Raw genomic sequence first — 18541 nt, 5'->3', positions numbered from 1 at the left:
GCTGCTGGGCATACAACGAGGTGGCACAGGCTGGGGAGACAGACCGTTGGTCCTGCCATGGGTGACGATGCTACTCCTGGAATGGGCCCAGCCACCTCTTCTGGCCAGAGCATCACCCACGTGGTGCCGGGACCCAGAGCCCCAGGGCTCACACGCAGATGAGGGCTCATCGCTGGGGTTATCCATACAACACCTCACACGTGGAGCCAGCACTGCCTGGGTCATGCATGGGGCAGCATGAAGATGCTGAAGGGCCTGGTGCCTGCTGCAGAGGTGGAGTGGCTGCGGGGGAAACCGGGCACCTCTAAATCCTTGGGAAAGGGCAGAGGGGGCTTGAGAAGCAGTCCCCGGGGAGAGCACGGTGGGTTGCACTGTTCCTGCCACAAACACAAGTCTGCCACGGAAAGCAGCACCAGCAGGGCAGGCACCAGCACGGATCTCACGCAGCTGTTTACACCCCCCCTTCCAGAGAGGTGTGTCAGCCTGGTGCCCCCGCCTCGTGCAGTCTCACCTTCACTCTTCCCTGTTAGCACACCAAACAAATATTGATATCAAAGAAACGTTTAATAAGCTGCAATAAAATACGGACCTTTAGAAAGCACATAGGGTGAATATCAACAGTGGAGGAAGAAAAGAAAACAAGGTGGTAGGAATCCTTGAGGAGTTCAGATCTGAGTCAGGAACCTTTTACCTGGAACAAGAATACAACTTCTTCCATAGGCGAGGATGAAATAAAAGATGGGAGCACAGAGTTCACAAAATGTCAACATTTAGAGAGTCGATACATATTCAAAGTTCAAATGACCCAGCTCTTATAGCTATACATAATGATTTAAAGCAACTTAATATAATTTTATTTTCTTTTTTTTTTTTTTTTTTTTTTTTATATATACACTTTCAAAGGTTTGTCAGGTGAGGTATGTAAACATTATCTAATGGAAACCCCTCTCCACATTCCCAACCAAGAATTCACAGCAGACAGTTCATTTTTCCAACTCAATGCAGTCCTTCCTGATCCCCCCAGAGCAACCAGGAATGCCGTCCCAAGCCACGGCTCTCCCAGGCACCGTCACTGGCTCCCATTTCCCACCACTGGTCTGTACAGTTCACATTGCTTAGGCTCAAACATACAGTACCGGACAGGAGGGCTTTTCAGCTCAGTGTCTAAAATTCATATAGAAACAAACAGAGAAACAAAAGTCTCCCAGGGAAGCAGACATAGATGAAGGAAAAACATTTGCCATCAGGGTGGAGATAATATTTAAACGTCGAGTATCTTAAAAAAATTACTGGGTTGTTGTTGCATTTTTTCCCTTTTCTTTCTTGTTTGTTTGTTTTTTAACACACCTGTTTCAAGGGTGAAGGAAGCATGGGGCTGGCAAGCGGTCCTGCGGGGCTGGGACCTGGCATCGTGTCCCGCTCAACCCTACAAAGTCAGTGACCCATTGCCATAAAAGCAGCAATGATCCTGCTGACGCTGCCCCGCACGGACAGCCGGGGTGAGGGTACAGCCAGCAAACACTTCCAGGCAAAGAGGGGTTAAAAAAAGGAAGAAAAATCCAAACGCACTTAGGAAAAAAAACAATCAAATGACCTCGAACCCCCTAGGAGGAGAATAAAAAATTGCACAATGGCAAGCAAATAAGCAAACAACCTTCTGGAGCTGGCACTGGGATTTTAAGGGTGACAGCGGTGTGCTCCCTTGGATCACCCATACCCGTGGGAAGCACAGGAGCCCCGAAGGCGGCTGCTCACTGCAGTAATTCACTCGCAGGAGTTTGCTATTGGTAGCTAGCTACCCTAGCCTGGCTGATTTGGGGGGGTTCAGTGCCAGGGACAGCAGCCCCCACCTCCCACATCCCTGGGGATGCCTCCTTGGGCATCTCCCAGCCAAGAGAACCCCCCCCCCCCCATTCCTGAACTGGGAAGAGTTTCCACTCGGAGTGGGGTTATTCTCACCCAGCCCTGAGCCCCAAGAGCCCCTGCCATTGAAGCAGACATTACTACAAAAATCTTATTACTACAAATCTTATTGCTTGCAGTGCCCCCCGCCCCGGGGAACAGCCGTCCTGGCCAGCCACGGGAGCTCGCTGCCCCCTCGGGGACCGTGGCCATCAACCAGGTCTGACATCATCAAAATCAGATGAAGGGAAAGAGTTAATGCTTCAACTTCGATGTGATATAAAACCCAAACCAAACACCATCACCGCCCTCAAACCCATCCCATCCTCCCCCCACCCCCACGCAATAGCCAGCCCTTTGGTTGCGGTGTGCTGGGCGATACAGCCCCACCAACCGACACACCAGTCAGAACAAGAACCTGTGGAAAGCCCATGAAATAAATATTTTAAAAAACCCTTATTATTTACAATATTAGATCTGTAAGCATGAAGTGAGAGAAAAATGCTTTTTCCTGTCCCAAAAAAGCTTAAAAAGTAGGTTAGCATCCCGCCGCCTAGCACAACACTATCTTACATGGCACCTACACATAATATATATTCACATTTCATTTTAAAATTAGGTACTCTTACAAACAGACTTAGAAAACATTGGCTAGCAATGCAGCCCGAGGGACCATCGGCCTCCAGACCCATGCCGCGAACACCGGCCACCTGCATCCCAGCTCCTCCGGCTGCCCCTAAGCTGCCAACGTGCCCTGAATCGAAACCGCCAGCTGCCTCCCGCCATCCTTCAGGGAGGGGGTGGAAGTGCTCGAGAAAGACAGGGCTTGTCCACGGGGAGGGGAGGAGGAAGGATGGGGACTGGTTTCTGCTAAGCCTAGGGGTGAGCTTAATACAAACAAGAACTCCTGAGAACATCTTAGAACAGATGGATTCATTTCACAACCACCAAGCTAAAGGATGGGCCGAACGGACGCTACAACACACAGAGGGAGATGCGTGCGATGCGGGGACATCATAGCCTTGCGGTTTGCTCAAAAACCCTACAGCTACAAGAAAAGCTGTAGTGGCATTCCCTGCCTTGGGGAGCCTCCCTCGCTTTGCTTCCAGGCCGTCCATCCAGGTGTACAGCCCGAGGATGGGGACCGAGGATGCCTTGGCTGAGGCTCAGCCTTCTTCGCCCAATGCGACCACCAGCAGTGGAAAGGTGAGAGCCCAAGCAGCCCACACCTCCCTGCTGTCCCAGTCACTGCCCGTGCCTACGGGAGGCTGGGAAAAGCAGCTTTCCCGGACGCCTTCAACTGGGAATGCAGTTGTCAGGATGAAAGAATAGGAGCTGGAAAGAGAAACTGTCCATCAACAAGTCTTAAAAGCAGGGCAGCGGTACATCCATGTCCTTCTGAGATTGCAACTCTACTTCCCAGGAAGTTTGCTAGGGACCGGCAGAGCTTTTGGAAACAGCAGCATTTCCAGAGGTGCCATCTGAGTGGCTGGGATGAGCTGGGCTGCAGCTTTGCTCATCTGCGTGCTGGCAAAAAGCAGCTCAGGCACCCACTTGATCCAATGCCACACGACTCCCCCCGGCACAGGACGGATAAGGACACAGAGAACAGTGGGGATGAGTTCATCCCACTCTCCTGGCTCATGGAGGATGACCAGCAATGCAGCAGAAAGTTTGCTGAAAGCGTCAGCGTCAGCTAAATGCTCTTTGGAGAAGGTTTGCTGCAAATGCATCTTGTTGACGTGTTGGCAGTGGAACACAGAAACACTGCTGCACGCAGCAAACACAAGCCAAAAGAACCTCATTAGTGATTATTTAATAATGAATACAAACGTGTGCACACCTTGGATATAGCACACACATGCTGTCAGCAGAGAAACCCATTCCAGGGCTATCATCGCCGGACAAAAAGTCTAACAGCTACAGAGAGAAGTGGCCATCCTGGGCTCAGCTGCTCCTGACGCAGCCCTCAGCTACCCAGCAGATAAACTTGTGACTCCGAGCTCAGCAAACCCAGCCCCTCCCAGCTGGGTAAAAGACTGCAAGAACATCATCGGAAGTGCAGAGCTAAGAAGATGCTGCCCCCCAGTACACAGACTGAGACTCTGGGATGGAGACTGGTTTCAAGAATAGGATGAGAAAGTGGCCAGCAAAATAAAGCCACAGTAATGGAAAAAGGCGAGGTCCCTCTTGTGGGACGCAGCAGTTGAGCTGAAATCAGGGCTGAGGATGCAGAGCAGGCTGCTGCGGGGTGGCCCAGAGGAGGAGGAGCGCAGTGAAGCTATGGAGCTGAGGATGGCACTGTGGTAGTGCCAGTGGGCAGCTCTGCACCACAACAAAAAGAAATGCACTTGATCCCTGTGTGGAATAAGGCGATAAATCTTGTTTCATATTTCTTTCCATTCATTAAGATCACCTGCAGCTCCCTGTGCATCTCTTGCATTGCATAGAAGCTCCATTTCTTGGGAATGTGCTGCTCTAAAGCAGGGGCAGGACTTTGGCAGCGCAGCTCACCACTGCCTTGCTGCAGAACGCAGAGGAGTGAGTAGTGCGTGTCCCAAGTCATTAACAAAGAGCAAAATGTTATATACATACAGTATTACCTCTACTTATTTTTATGTCTCTTCTGCACTGGTCTAGCTCAAATGTGGCTCTGTGGAGAGAGGAAATCGGAAGGGAAATCAGGAAGACAATAATGCAACGTGAGAACTGATCAGGGAAAAAAAGAAAATGAGAAAAAATTCAAACACCTGAGCCTTGATAAAAAAGTGGAGCTACCCAAGCAATGCCACTCTGCCAGGTGGTCACCTCACAATCAGACCTTTTAATTTTCTAGAAAATTAAATTCCAATTTAATTAATTTCAATGTAATTAAATTTCAATTTAATTTTCTAGTAAATTACAGTATTCCTCCTTCCTGCTCCAAAATAAAGCACTCACAAGAGCAAGTGTGAAGCACGTTAAAAGCAGGTATTGTAGTTACCAAGACCTGGAAGCTACCATGGGTGTCAAGTGGAGAATGCACAAGGAGAGACAGTGGGGGCTGAAGACAGCAGTCTCAGAGCAGTGACAGCAAGGAAAGGAGCCCAGCAAGGAGCTGGACTTTTCCTCAGAGCACAAAGTCTGAATGCTTTTCTAGAGATGATGACCACCCCACGCCTTCCTCACCCCCAGGCCATCGTCCCCTGGCTGGGGTAACTGCACAGATCTGTATTTCAGAGAACTTGTACTAAAAGCACCAATATTCCCACCTCGAGGTGGGCTGGAGAGGACATGCCTCAAGTGCTTGCTGCAATAATTCAGCCATACGTGATGGCTTCAGCCTCCCTATTCCTCGGCAAACAAGCCTGCTTGCTCTCCACAAAAACTCCCTGCATGAGTTAAACCCGCCGCCCAGCATAGCAGGTGTGGGAGAAAACGCTCCTGCCAGTTCTCACAAACAGCACGATGCAGAGAAGACTCACACTGATTTTCCTCGAAACTGCAATTTTTAAATAAGGGGGAAGTTGTAGGGAGGAAAGGAGGAGGCAGAGAGCAGAGCAGCTCTGAGCAGGGTTTGTGTGCCTGGCTGGGAAAAGCCCTGGCCCTGAGGACGTCAGAGCAGGGAGTTGGGGGGTCCCTGCTGACAAGACCCCAGCCCATCTCATTCTCTCAGGACAGCCCGGCTCAGCACCTCCTGCGAGCCCCCTGCTCCCTGTCCCTGCAGGTGCCCAAACTGCTGCTCCACCCACAGGAGCGAAGTGCCCACGAGGGCCATGCAGCTCACCCCTGTGTGCCGTCTAGGGTAATTTATGTAAAAATGGTTTTCTCCAGAAAAAAAACTCAGAATTATTTACTTTCATCATTTGCTTTCTAAAGACAAGAGTAACAATCCACAGCCCAGCCCAAAAGCCTCTTTTCAGTCCTATCTGGACAAAACCTCCACTCTCTACCTTTTCTCATTAAAGGGTGCAAAAAATCAGATTTACGCCTACGAGGCACAGCCCAGCTCCTGTTGCTCTTTGCACAGATTCCACACGTTGCTTTTTGCACAGGACATGCTGGACCTAACGTGGGAAAGCCAGGGCTTGCTGAACACCTCTAGCATTCCCCAGGAAGGGAAAGAGCTGCTGGCTGAAGATGATTGGAGCCTGGGATAAGCTGCAGAAGCTTTGAGCCTCACGCCTTACCTGCACACTGACTAGCATTGCCAATGTCACCTCACTCCCTCCCAGAGCTGGAGGACTCCTACAGCATCTGCTGACAGGTCTGCATCCCATGGGGATCTGCCTTCAGCACAGGAAATCTCCATCCAACTAAGCTGAAACACAGCAGCATGAGACAGAAAACTGCAGAGCAAGGCTGGAAATTCAGAGGGGTGCGAGGAATGTGGTTGTCCTTCTAGAATCTCTTGATTTCTCCCCTGACAGCTCCTTTCCATTCCTCTCTGAAGATGATGCTAGCAGAGACACTGCCAGGAACCCACCACCACCTAAGCCAAGCAGTGTGCACCGACCTGGGACAGTGGACCAGATGCTGCTCCGCTTCCAGCGCAGTGACGGCTGCTGTCTCCCACCCTTGCTACATTCCGTACCCTTGCGATGCTGATGCTGGTGGAGCCCTTGGGTGCAGGAAGGCAGCCAGGAGGCTGGAGCAGCAGCACCCCAGCCAAAAAGCTTCTCGCCACTTGCTTTGTCAAGGTTTTTATCCTAATGAAGTTCCCACTCCCAGAAGCATGGAAGATAGAAAAGCAGAGCAGCCTGCATTTACCAGCAGCTGAAGGATTATAGAGCAAGAGAGAGGGAAAACCCCAAAGAGTGCTCGGTGCATGGTGACGGATGGAGAAAGCGGGGCTGTGAAGGACAGGGAAAAGGGGGGTTGCTGCTGGGGAGCAGCATGAGGAGCAGAGATAATAGGGGAGCTCACACGCACCCCCGGCTCAGGAGAAGGACGGGAAACCCCAGGCCTGTGTGCCTGCAGAGAGGCTGCCCCAGCCAGAGGTTACAGGAGAACCCTAAGTACAGAAGGAGAAGCAAGAGGGAAAGACAACCTGTAAGAAAGGTACAGTCATTTAACTGCCATCAGCGCCCTCCTGCCTCACACCTCTCCTGAAATGCTTTAAAATCTTTTCTGATGGAATGTTTGACATATTTAATGCATGCAGTAAAAATTAAAGTAATAGATAACTTCATATTAATCTGTACAGGGACTGACAGGCTAGATTTAATCACTTCCTAGCTGTTCAGAGAGTTAACTTATTCTAGAATGATTCAAAGGAAAGGTAAAGGATTTTTTTTTTTTTTAAATCAGCCATTTCATAGTAAGAGAAAAATGTGCCGCAGCCTCGTGTGCGTCAGCGATGGGGGAAGGGAATACCTGCAAGAGAGCCAGAGGTGCTCTGCGAAGGGCATATGAATCTCAAACGCCTTGCTTCATCCTCTAAACGGGTGCAACGAAAGATTTAAAGAGGATTATCTGCTTTCCACCTCCAGTCCATGGGCTTTGGGATCTGGGGTTCAATGCCAACTGTGAAAAGTAATTCCTGTTGCAGCCGAGCCTTCTCTAGCCTCTGCTCCCAGGACAGGCACCTCTCAAACATGTGGCCTGACCCAGAGTCTTGCTCTGAGCTGGGACAAATTGCTGAGCAAGGACAGGCAAGCGGCTGTTAAAGGTCGGGCAACCCCAGAGCCTGCCCAGTGTCTTCCAGGCGTCGGTGCTTTCTGCACGGGAGGAGGCTTGCATTGGGATTCTGGCAAATGGACTTTGTGCAATGCAACAGTAAAGCCATGGAGATGCAATGGCTGAGCAGGGTCCTTTCCCCAAGCGCAGACCACAGCAGAACCTTCTCAGCTGCTGAGCATCTCTGCCTGGCAGAAACAGCAGAGCCACGTGCTCCATTCACTTCTTACAAGCTCTTCTCAGAGATGCTAGGCACCGTGACCTTGTTCTGTCGCTGCAGACCCCAGCTGGCTTTTAAATGTGCTGCACAGCTTGCAGAGAAGCCCTGCAAAGGTGTCATGCAGGACAGGGCAGAGGCTTGGCTGCTTTCAGACTCCACAGCACCAGATACAAGCAAGGACAAACCAACTGCACCTTGCTAGTAAAAGGGCAAAAGGCAAATTATGGTAAAAATAACCTAAGTCAGTCCCTTATCCCAACCCTATTCCAACTGCAAATCCTGGTTTAGAAGGGCGCAAGGCAAGACGTGCACAAGAGCACAGGGAAAGGGCCAGGTCTGCCCTGCTGCAGAGCACCAACATCAGAAGGAACTCTAGCCTGAAAAAAGGGAGAGATTCAACCTCCAGCAAAGTGCTGCAGAAACTGCTTTGCCATCAGAGACCACAGAAATCACCACTAGCGCAGCAAAATGGGAGAAGGAAGTCTGCCCAAAAGCAGGACCGATTCATCCCTGAAGCCAGCAAGAAATAAAGACGGATACAGCCCAGCACATCCAGCTGGCAGCAGTGGATGTGGCAGCCTGGTACTCACAGCATCTCCTCCGCCACCTCCACCTGAGCGGGACCGCCCCAGCCCACGGGCTGTGCGATGGGGGAGCGAGGCAGCCATCAGCAGTACACACACCAGTAGCTAATTAATACTTCTATGCAGGTAACAGTATGGGACACCAGCAGCTGCTACTAACAAACCGACAGAGGACAGATTTGCCTTTCTCTCCCTCACCGATGGGAAATGGTTTTGGTTTTGCTTTAAATGCCACTAAGAAGACAGACAGAAGGAGGACTCTGAAGGAAAGGGAAATGTTTGCGTGCACCCAAAGGCTGCTGAAAGCTACTTCATGTGCACGAAGGTGGTTTTCTTTCTGCTACAGTACAAGTGCTTGTGCCTCAAGTATAAAACGCAAGCCTCCAAATCACACAGACGAGCTTCTTATTTTTATTTTTAAAGTGATAAATAAGGCACTGTACTTTTAACTAAAACTGCCTGGTTCCAAGTTTAAAAAAAAAACCCAAGGAACGTTCAAACTGCAGAAACTTCCTTATGGACAGCAGAGCCAGACAGGCCAACTTCTTCTCTGTCTGACACACATCTGCTGATGCCTAAGATCACGGGCATTATCCTTTAACTGCGGATTTTTAAAGGCTTGCTACAGCTTATATAAGCAGCTTTAGTTAATGTATGGTAAAGGGTTACTACTATACATCAGTTTTGTACATGGCTACCGCTTCTTTGCTATTTCAGGTCCAGTCGTGAGCGCTTGCTGTGCGAACAGTCCGCTTTTGCCCTCAGCTTCCTCTTGCCCTGTAACCCGCTGCTCTCCTGCATCTTCTTCATGGACCTCGTCAGGGTTTTCCCACCGCTGGGCTTCTTGTTGGCCATCTTCTGTGGCCGTGGGGAGGACTCCCCCAGAGGCTTTTGCTTCGGGGACTTGGCCAACTCCTCGTGGCCAGGGGGCAGTACAGCCCGTCTGCTCGTATTCTCCTTGCCCTTCCGCATGGGGAGCCGCAACTTCTCCAGCTGCCTTTTTGGGGCTTTCTTCTCTTTCAAAGATATTTTTCTAGCCAACTTATTGCTCCTTTCCATGGCTGCCTGCTTTCGGGTGGCGGAAGCCTTCGTGCTGACCTCCGAATGCTTTATTTTACTGGCCTTCTTGGCAGGCAGCTTATCCTTCGTGGAGGAGCTGGACCGCTCCTGAGTGCTCCCGCTCTCTTTCAGTGTCCTCTTCTTCTTGTTGAGCTGGAGGTCGGCTTTGGGCAAGGAGTCCTCCTGGGACTTACCCTTCCCCTTCCGTCCCTTCCCCGTCACATCCACTGATGGAGATTTAGCAGGAAAGGCATCTGCTTTGATCTGCAAGGCCAACTTCGGAGACATCAGCGGGTTGATGCACACACTCTTCCGGCTCTGCTTATTCTCTAGGGATGGATGGTCCCCTAGACCGTCACCCTTCTTCTCCACCTTCACCATGCGGTGCTGCGCTCGCAGCTTGCCCCGCAGGTTGGAGTACTTGCGCAGGATCCTGGTGCTGGCCTGTGTGGGCAAGCTGGGGGCAGGCTGGATGGTTTTGTCTTCGCTCAGGTCCTCGGTGCCAACATCAGTGGAAGATATCTGTCTGGGGGCAGTGGCTTCTTCAGCCTCTGCTTTGTCAGCATTCTCCCGAATTTTGGCCCAAAGCTTTTGATTCTTTAGATTATTCCGAGCTGGGGTAGTGGCAGCAAACTTCTTGAGGTGTTTTTTCAAACGTTCGGCTTGCAGTGAGCTGGGGTAGAGACTGGAGGAGGAATATTTCTGCATGGGGACTTTGATGGGGGGGATCTCCCCTGGGAGACGGGTGTTAAGTTTCTTCACGATCACTAGAGATCTGGTTTCGGTTGTCTCCAGAAACCACTGGCAGATGTCAGACAGCTTAAAGGCCTTCATAAATAGCATTTGAACAGGAGAAAGCTTCTGTGCTTCCAGTGACCCTCTACTTTTTCGTGTCCTTTTCTTGCTTTTCCAAATCTCTTTCAGTTTGTCGGCTTTGTTCTTTACCTTGGGTGTTGGCTGCACCTCTCTCTCCAGCTGAATCCAGCCCTTCTGAACTTTCATATACTGAGCATTGAACTCGGCAATGAGCTCCTGGTTCTCCTCTTCAGCACACCACTCCATGAACTTTGGTTTGCTGTCAACCATGTCTATGTCCTCCAGTGCTGGGAAGTCGTCATTCCCTGAACTGCATTCTTCCCTCAGTTTGGGGACTGCTTGCATAGACTCCTTCCCCGGTGTGCTCTTTTTTGCGGCATCTACAGGTGCAGGTGTGTGTCTTAAGTTGTAAAACTGAGGGGCAGCCTTTTTATGTTTCACAGCCTTTGCTGGAAGATGCTTGCTTCCACCTCTGCTATTGGGACATGGAGGCAAATTGGCCACCAGCTCATAGTTCTCCAGCTTTCCTGTGTCCATGGCACCGTCAGAGCTCTCCTCGTTCTCTGTGCTGGCATCATCTGATTTCACATCCAGTTGCTCAGCATCATTTGCAGGCACGCTGCTCTCCAGAGGGAGGAGAACACTTCGCTTCTCAGAATCAGCCTGGATGTTGATTTCCAGCATCTCACCCGGTTGACTTTGGTTGCTGTTTGCAGGGGGGTCATCATCAGAGGAATTTTCTCCCTCTGCTGCAGTCTCTTTCGCTAAGATGCTTTTATAGGTTTGTCTGGTAGTGACACCATTCTCACCTGGCCGCTGCTCAGCGATGTTCTCTGGTGCCTGGCTGGTGCCCAGCCCCTCACTGGTTTTGAGCTGTGCATTTGGGAACTGCACGGACCCTATCTCATCCATGTGCGCTTCTCTCTTGAACCGCTTAGCATCAGGGCTCTTGGAGAATTCGATCTGAAGGCAAGGAAGCTGCAAAGAGCTGGAAGAACCAGTGTCCTCCACACTGCCCTCAGCGGGTGACTGGGATTGCTGGCTTCGGAGACGCCGGTCTGATGCCACAAGCACTCTCCTGCCTTTCTTTCGCTTCTTGTCTAGACTGTCTTTGGAAGAGATGGAGTCTTTTCCTGCAGTGTCTGAGCCATCGGGTTCAGGTGGCATTTCCCCTTCAATGGGCTCTTTTTCATCTGCCGGGCTGTTATTCTGCACTGCATCCCCTTCCAGGATTTCGGGAAGGGCTGTGCTGGCTGGCACAGCCTCCTCTTGCTCCATGGAGCTGTCACCCACTATGCCTGATAATTTGGCTTCCATTTCAGCATCAATGCTTTTGTTCACATCCACACACCGCAAGGTGGCAGGGAGCTTTGGGGAGCTCTCTCCATCCATGGTGGCAGGGAGCTCACTGGGAGCCTGCTGGCCTGGAGAGTGTGGGGAAGGCTCCACCAGACGCAGTCCACAGGGCTCCGTGTTTCCTGTGGCTGGAAGCTGGGCAGGAATCCCGGTACCATCAAGGGCCAGGAGTGCTGTGTCCACACTGGCAGGGGGCTGCAAGGGAGATTTTGGCTCCAGGCTGGTGCAGAGGTCCAAATCAGTTTGCTTGTTGGAGCCTGGACAACCTTCCTCCCTGCCAGGTGCTTCTGAGATGGGAAGGGCAGCACAATTGGAAGCCTGCCTGCCACCACTGCTGTCCCTGGAGGAGCTGAGGTTGCTGCCAGCCTCCCAGGGGACAGAGTCTCCTGCTTTTGTCCCCCCTCCTTCGGCAAGAGGGGAACTCGGGGATGGTGAGCAGGCCAAGCTGTCCTCTTTTTGGGGGCTGGGTGGAGCAGAGAGGGAGAAGAAGGGCATGGCCACAGCGGCTTCCCTCGACCGCAGCGCCCGGGTATCCCGGAGCTGCACAGAGCCCAACTCAGCTCTCTCTTTTGTTTCTTGGCTGGCTGGTGCTGCTTTAGCCAGGAGCCTCAGGGAAACCCTCTTCTCGCCTTCCCTCCCTGTCCCTGCAGGACCCCCTACCGAGAGCACCAGGGGTGGTTTACTGCTGACAAAGGTCTCTGTTCTCAGTGCTGGGCTGCTCCCCCTCTCCTCCACTCGGGAACTCTTAACCAGCGTGCGGACAGTCGGGAGTTCACAGCACTCCCCATTGAAGTAGTACCCCCGGGTGCTCTTCCTCGCTGTCTTGCGGGATGACACCGTCCGCTGGCTCTCGAAATGGCATTCAGTGATGGGCTGGCTGATGTAGACCACATCGCACTGGTTATCGTAGTCGTTGATCCTCAGCCCCGATGCCTTCTTGCTCTTCCTAGTGGATCTGAGAGCGGCTGCCTTGGTGCGGGGGTGCCCACCGGTGGTGTGGTGGGCGGCTGGCGCAGTGCTGGCAGGCAGCCAGCCCTCTTTGGACTTGTCAAGTGGGCCTTTGTCGGCTGGGTGCAGGTGGCAGCCTGCCTTGCCCTTGGCCATGGTGTGCGGGTGGTTTTCTTGCTTTGGTCTCACATCTTGTTCTTTTGCGTCTAAGTCCTGGTGAAAAGATGCTTTCGAGCTGCATTGCAAAGTGTTCTCTTTGTCGGCTCTGCGAGGCGGGGTCACCGCAAAGCCAGGATCCCAGGACTCTTCTGGCAGAGCTCTGAAAGAGCTCTTCTGGGACCCCAGACAGCCATCTAAGCTGTCTTCGCTGCCGTTCACATTTGCCACTTTGACCGAGATATAACCTTCCACAAGAGTCTTACCTGCTAGCTGGTCTTTATTGTCCTCACACTTTCTGGTACCGGCTTCTTGCTCGTGTTCAGTGGCTTGCTGCCCTTCCAGGCTCTTAGCGGCATGATGGAAATTCAAAGAGGAAGAGTTCAACATGCTGAGGTATCCTTGGGTAGAGCTATCCTTTGGACTAGAGGAACGAAGTCTGGTGATGGGAAGCTCAGAGAAGTCCCTTCTCAAAGCAGGACCGGAGTTGTCAGCTCTGTCCATAGATTTCAGCTCCGTCAGCTGCTTTGGGTTTTGTCCTGTAACATGCAGAGGGCCATCGGACCCTGACTGTCCTGGGTCTGAGGAATAAGGGGGCTTCGATTCAGTACAAGTAGCACCCTTATCCTGATTTTCAGTGCTTCGCTGGCTACAACCTGAGCCACAAGTAGTGGCCTCCATGGTCTCAGATTCAGGCAATTGCTGGCCTTCAGAGTCTGGTTGTACTTCAGTGTATATGTCGTTTAGTACACGAATGAATTGCTTCTGGTGATGCGTACACAGTCTGACCATGAACTTTTCCAGTGGAGACTTCGGCTGATTGTTAGAGTCTATTGCTACTGTCTCCGCTGCATCCTCACTAGAGAGACAAAGAGAGAAGCAATCAGTAACATATCGCAAGGAATTAAAATTTCTACTGCAAACCTGGAATACCCCTTCTCCCTCCCACTCAGGCGTATCACTCGACTGACCTCCAGGTGAGATCAAGTATCCTGTTGGCATGGGGCTGGCAGGCATCCCTTCAGTCCCCAGTGTGCACACTGCTAGTGGGACACAATGCCAGAGTCCCCATAATTACACTTTTGCCTAGGACAGCCTGGTGTGCAGGCACCATATGTCATGTTCAAAGCAAACCTAAATTTCTCAGTGAGAATCAAATTTCGTATCTGCACAGTTCCCGGTCTAGAAGGCCCAACTCTTTGGGGACACATCAGAACAACAGCATATGTCTGCACGAGTGACCTGCACAGCCAGTCTTCAAATTCTGCTTAGTTTTTGGTGGCAGAAGATGGGTCTAGGGCAAACTGAGCAGATCTGAGCCTCCTCTGTAAACAGCACAGCAATTCTGGTGAGCTTCCAGCCTGCGGGATGTGCAGGCAGCAGTGCACCCTTGTGTGGTGCACTTGCATCTTGCCATTTGCACTGACCTTCGATTTACTGTCATTTAATAAAGTGGCTCTGCAGCTGATGGGCTGACTGTCAACATGCAGTAGTCGCTCAGAAAGGTGTGTTTCTGCAGCATGGGATCATTACCACTGGCTAGCTCTCAAACAGAGGCAATTATCATTTACCTGCTTGGCAGAGGCAATTAATTAGGACTTATTGGTGGAGAGGTTAAGGGATAATTACCCAGTGTTTGAATGAACTCATCAGGAGTACCATGCCAGGTGTTGTTATCGAGACCGTATCTGTTCCCAACGGCAGCGCAGGTGACTCCCACTCAGTCCTCACCACACTGAGGGGGCTGAGCACCTTGGCACCCACACTGCCTGGCACAGGATCTTTGCCAGCAGCACCGGGTTGCTTTGTAGTAACAGTCGCACTTTGCACCTCCCATCCTTGTATGGGAGGAGAGAAAGTAATTTTTTTCCCCCTATATCCTTATTCTTCCACCCCAGCACTGGATGCCGATCTCACCAGCTTGGCTGGGTCAAGGGGAGCAACGCTTATCAGAGGGTTCGGGGCCAGGGTGGGGAAAAGTAGCTTTATCTGGAGTGGATTTGCCCTCCCTGTGCTGCCAGGCACAGGGCTTGGCAGGTGGACAAGGAGGAAGAGCCCTTGGAAGAGGGGCTGTTGGCAGAGAGCAGCAGGGAAAGGCAGGGACCGGAGCTGGCCCTACTCAGCGGCAGCCTGCACGCAGAGCCCTGCGCAGCCCTCACCTGCTGCATACTCACTGCTTGCCGCCTGCTTTCTTTGAACTGAGAAGTGCCGGGGAGGCACTTCCAGCAACCTGCTTCCCCCTGGCTTGTGGGGGTCTCCTCCCAAACTCAGCAAAAGGCAGGGAAAGGTACTCAGGCGCCACTCCAGGCCGTAGATGGCCAGGTGGGACCCAGCCTCCTCTCCACCCAAAGACGCCAGGCTGCAGCCAAGCCTGCCCTGAGCATCTGCTCAGCAGCCCTTTGCTTTCCAGTTTGCCCAAAGTTTTAAGCGTAACGAGGCTTTGCCTCTCTGTCACGGCTGCTCAGCTTCTTTAAAGGTTCCTTGGGCAAGATTTTCCCAAAACTGCCTGAGCTCGGCTTGCCAAATGTGCTCTGGCACCTCCAGAACATACTCCCAGGGTTAGTAATAAACAACGTACCTCAAGTCTGCTTTACTACACCTGGGTGAGAAAAAAATGCCCTCCAGCAACCGTCTCAACTGGTTCTACCTGGCGCTGCGATGACTTTCAATTTCCAATACCTAGGATTAGCTCAAATAAAAGTGCTCAGGTACAACCTGGCCCCTCTCCAGAGCCCTTTATGGGAAGGGTTTTGTCAGCCGGGACCTCTTACACAGCCCAGCTCCTCCCCTTGCCCTGCTGAATAACAAAGGGGATAAAAAAACCTTTGCAAGAGGAGGGCTTGGAGCAGGGGGCTTTGGAAGAGGCAGAGCTCAACACAACTTTTTTTCCACCTTTGAGCAGAGGGCGATTGCTTTCCTCTTACCTGCTCACAGCTCCTGGGAGCAGCAGCCATCTTCCCCCAGTGAGCCTGAATTTATAGCAGCAGCAGAGATGTGGCCGTGCCCTGGCCCGCCCTGCCGCCACGCTCCCAGGCAGCCTTGGAAAGTGGTTATGGTGGCAAAACAACCAACTCCATCCTTGCCAGGTTGCCTTCGTGTGCTACGTGCATGCAAATGGCTGTGAAGGAAGAGCCCATGGTATAGGCAAAGCAGTTGCCTGGCTGGGTGGCGAGGGAGAAAAGACAGGCTGGGGTCTGTGTACCGAGTCCCTAGTCTGGGAGGAGCAACCAGCGCGGCCAGGCGCAGCCCTTCCTTGCAGTATCTCAGCGCGATGCCAGACACAGCTGGTCACAGGTCACACCTACTGTGCATGGGTGTGTGGGGCCGGAGAAGACCCACATTCTGCCAGTATGGCAGAGGGGACCTGGGCTCCCTGGCCCTGAAGGCTCCAGGGCAGGTTTCCTACCTAGCTCTTGCCTTTGAACTGCAACTGAGGCCATGGTGCTCATTTTCACCTTATGTGCCCTGCTGTACTCCAAGGAGTAAACCTGAGACACATACAGCTTGTCAAGCTGTAAATCTGAAACACAGAGATAAATATTTTTCCTGCTTGATAAAAGAAATAAAGCCACTCAGCCTTGATGCCCTTTGTCCTTAGCAGATCCATCTCACGCTCAGCAACATAGTTCACCTGCTTCTGCAAGTGCATCGCACTCAGGGTCCTCTGCTTTCACATCGCTTGTGCCCAAAGATAGGCTGCGATACCTCACCTTGAGATCATCTGCTCCTTCCCCACCCCACCCCAACCTACTTCTGTTCAGGTGCTGCAGGCAGCATCCCATTTTTTTCAGTTTCAAAGGATAACCTTGAGGAAGAGCTCCCCCTGCCACCTGCAGCCAGGCTCCATGTGCAGACAGATTCCACCTCGGTCCCTCCTCTCCCCATCCCCCTGGGGTGCTGAGTCCCAGCATATGCCTCTCCATCCCCAGATCTCCTGGACATAGCCCTGTGCTCCCCTGGACCTGCTAATCTCTGCTCCTTGGTAGTTGCCCAGCATTTCCCACCACTTGTGTCTGTTCTGGCTATTACTACTAAATAAAACATGCCCATGGCCCTTCTCCTGACCGGCAGCCAATGGATGCAGGACTGCCTGCATCCTCGCTACTTAAGGCCGTTTCAGAGAGAGCTTGTTTCGTGCTCAGATGTAATAGAAGAGTTTATTTCAAGTGCCCTGTGGCTTCAGGCAGGGTTTCTTATGGACTGTGTATATTGTTACAGAGAAACTATTTATTTACATGGCTTATCAGGGAGGAGAGGTGAGCTGATTGCAGATCTGAAGTGCCTTCCCAGGGGAACATGATGGGTACTAACAGGTTTCTCAGCCCTGCTGGCAAAGGTGCTGCGGGCGCAGAAGACTGACTGACAAATGCAGAGGATGGGAACTTGGAACATGGTTTTAAACAGGAGAAAAAATTGTTCTAAGGAGGCAGCCACTGTTGTTTCTAAAGAGCCTGTCCTTCAGGAGGCACAGGTCAGCGCAGCAAAGGCTGCTGGGCTCAGCAGGCAAGTGAGGGAGCCCAGAACTGCCTGTACCATCTGCAGCCTTCTTCCAGTGTCCAGACTCATCCCTCCCCATGGGGCTTGGCCTGAAGCTCTCTTAGCTTTAGGTGCGCACAGGGAATGTGTCGTCTCTCTCAGGGGTTGGAGAAGCCACAAGCCTAACACAGCTCCATGGCTGGGGCGAGGCAACTTACTGGGGACCTCGTATGCCTGTAGCCAAGCTGCAAGCACTGTCACAAACCTGTATGGGGTCCCTGGAAGGATTCACTGTGATGGCAGACAACCCACCCGCCGATGAGCTTTCCTGCAGAGCCTGGGAGATGGCAGGTCTGCCCTTCCTGGCTGCCAGCTTTGAAAGCTGCCTACACAAGGCTGTGGCTGCTGGAGGCTCCTCTGCTCCTGCACCCCAATGCCCTGCTTGCAGCCCCACCACGTGTCACCCCGCACCAGCAGGAAACAACCCAGCATCCCAAGCAAATCTCATCATCTGAGCCACTCGATACCTCCTGGCCCTTCTAGCTTTCCCAGGGCAGCCCTGTTCTCTCCTCCCTCCCCGCCTGCTGCAGAAGGTGTCAGAGGCATCAAGGGGCAGGAGCTGTCAGAGACACAAACGGAGCTGTTGCTACGCAACCCTGGCGGTGCAGCAATTAACGCTGGGGAAAACGTGCTGTGCTCTAAAGCTATTTGCATAGCTGCGTGCTGCAATACATTTGTTTGCATTGTGCCTCTACTGTTTAGTGGAGTTTGAAGTCAACCCTCCCCCAGCCCTTGCTGAGGGGGGGAACCTGGGGCTTCCAACAAAGGCCATGCGGTTGGGAATGATGGGGCTGGGGGAAGGTGGGCGGTTATCTGTCTGTAACACCTACGGACAGCACAGGTACAGGATTTACAGTATGGGGAAGAAAGGCCACGTTATCTGGATTTCACCCCAAGGAGCTTTTGTCCCCCTTGCAGAGCCAGCTCTAGCCATGCCTCTGACAATCTGGTGGGGTTGCCATATCTCCCCTTTTCCAGGTGCATCAGGGTGACACCATGCTTGTTCTGCTTGTGAATGCCAGAAATGGAGCTCTGGGGGCAGCCCCGCCCGCCTGTGGTTCAAGAGTGTATTTTGGGAGGGAGCAAGAGGAGCAAGAGGGAGAAGAAAAAGGGAGAAGGAAATCACCTGGTTCATATCAACCTACCTGGAATGCTGGTCTCCAAAAACCTGCTGATTGCCAACTGCAATCTTCTGGTTTGCCCACCCCAAGCTTCTCACTATTGAGTATGAAGCATATGCCCTTTTGGGGGTTTCTCTTTTTTTAGCCCTTTAACATCAGTTTGATTGATTATAAGTTTACAGGTA

The 18541-nt window shown here is 52.1% G+C and overlaps 1 protein-coding gene across 1 annotated transcript; it reads right to left on the bottom strand.

The window, feature by feature from the left end:
- Window positions 1-447: 447 nt before the first annotated feature.
- On the bottom strand, window positions 448-18441 carry LOC104059794 (microtubule-associated protein futsch). The gene is made up of 2 exons (XM_054072103.1): window positions 18381-18441; window positions 448-13558 (listed from the first exon to the last, which is right to left on the bottom strand). Exon 2 carries the CDS (start codon window positions 13489-13491, stop codon window positions 9073-9075), a length of 4419 nt encoding a protein of 1472 aa, XP_053928078.1. The 5' UTR covers window positions 13492-13558; window positions 18381-18441; the 3' UTR covers window positions 448-9072.
- Window positions 18442-18541: the final 100 nt, after the last annotated feature.

Source organism: Cuculus canorus, chromosome 7 (genome assembly GCF_017976375.1).
Source record: "Cuculus canorus isolate bCucCan1 chromosome 7, bCucCan1.pri, whole genome shotgun sequence".
Classification (NCBI taxonomy): domain Eukaryota; kingdom Metazoa; phylum Chordata; class Aves; order Cuculiformes; family Cuculidae; genus Cuculus; species Cuculus canorus.
This window is presented reverse-complemented; position numbering and strand designations above follow the sequence as displayed.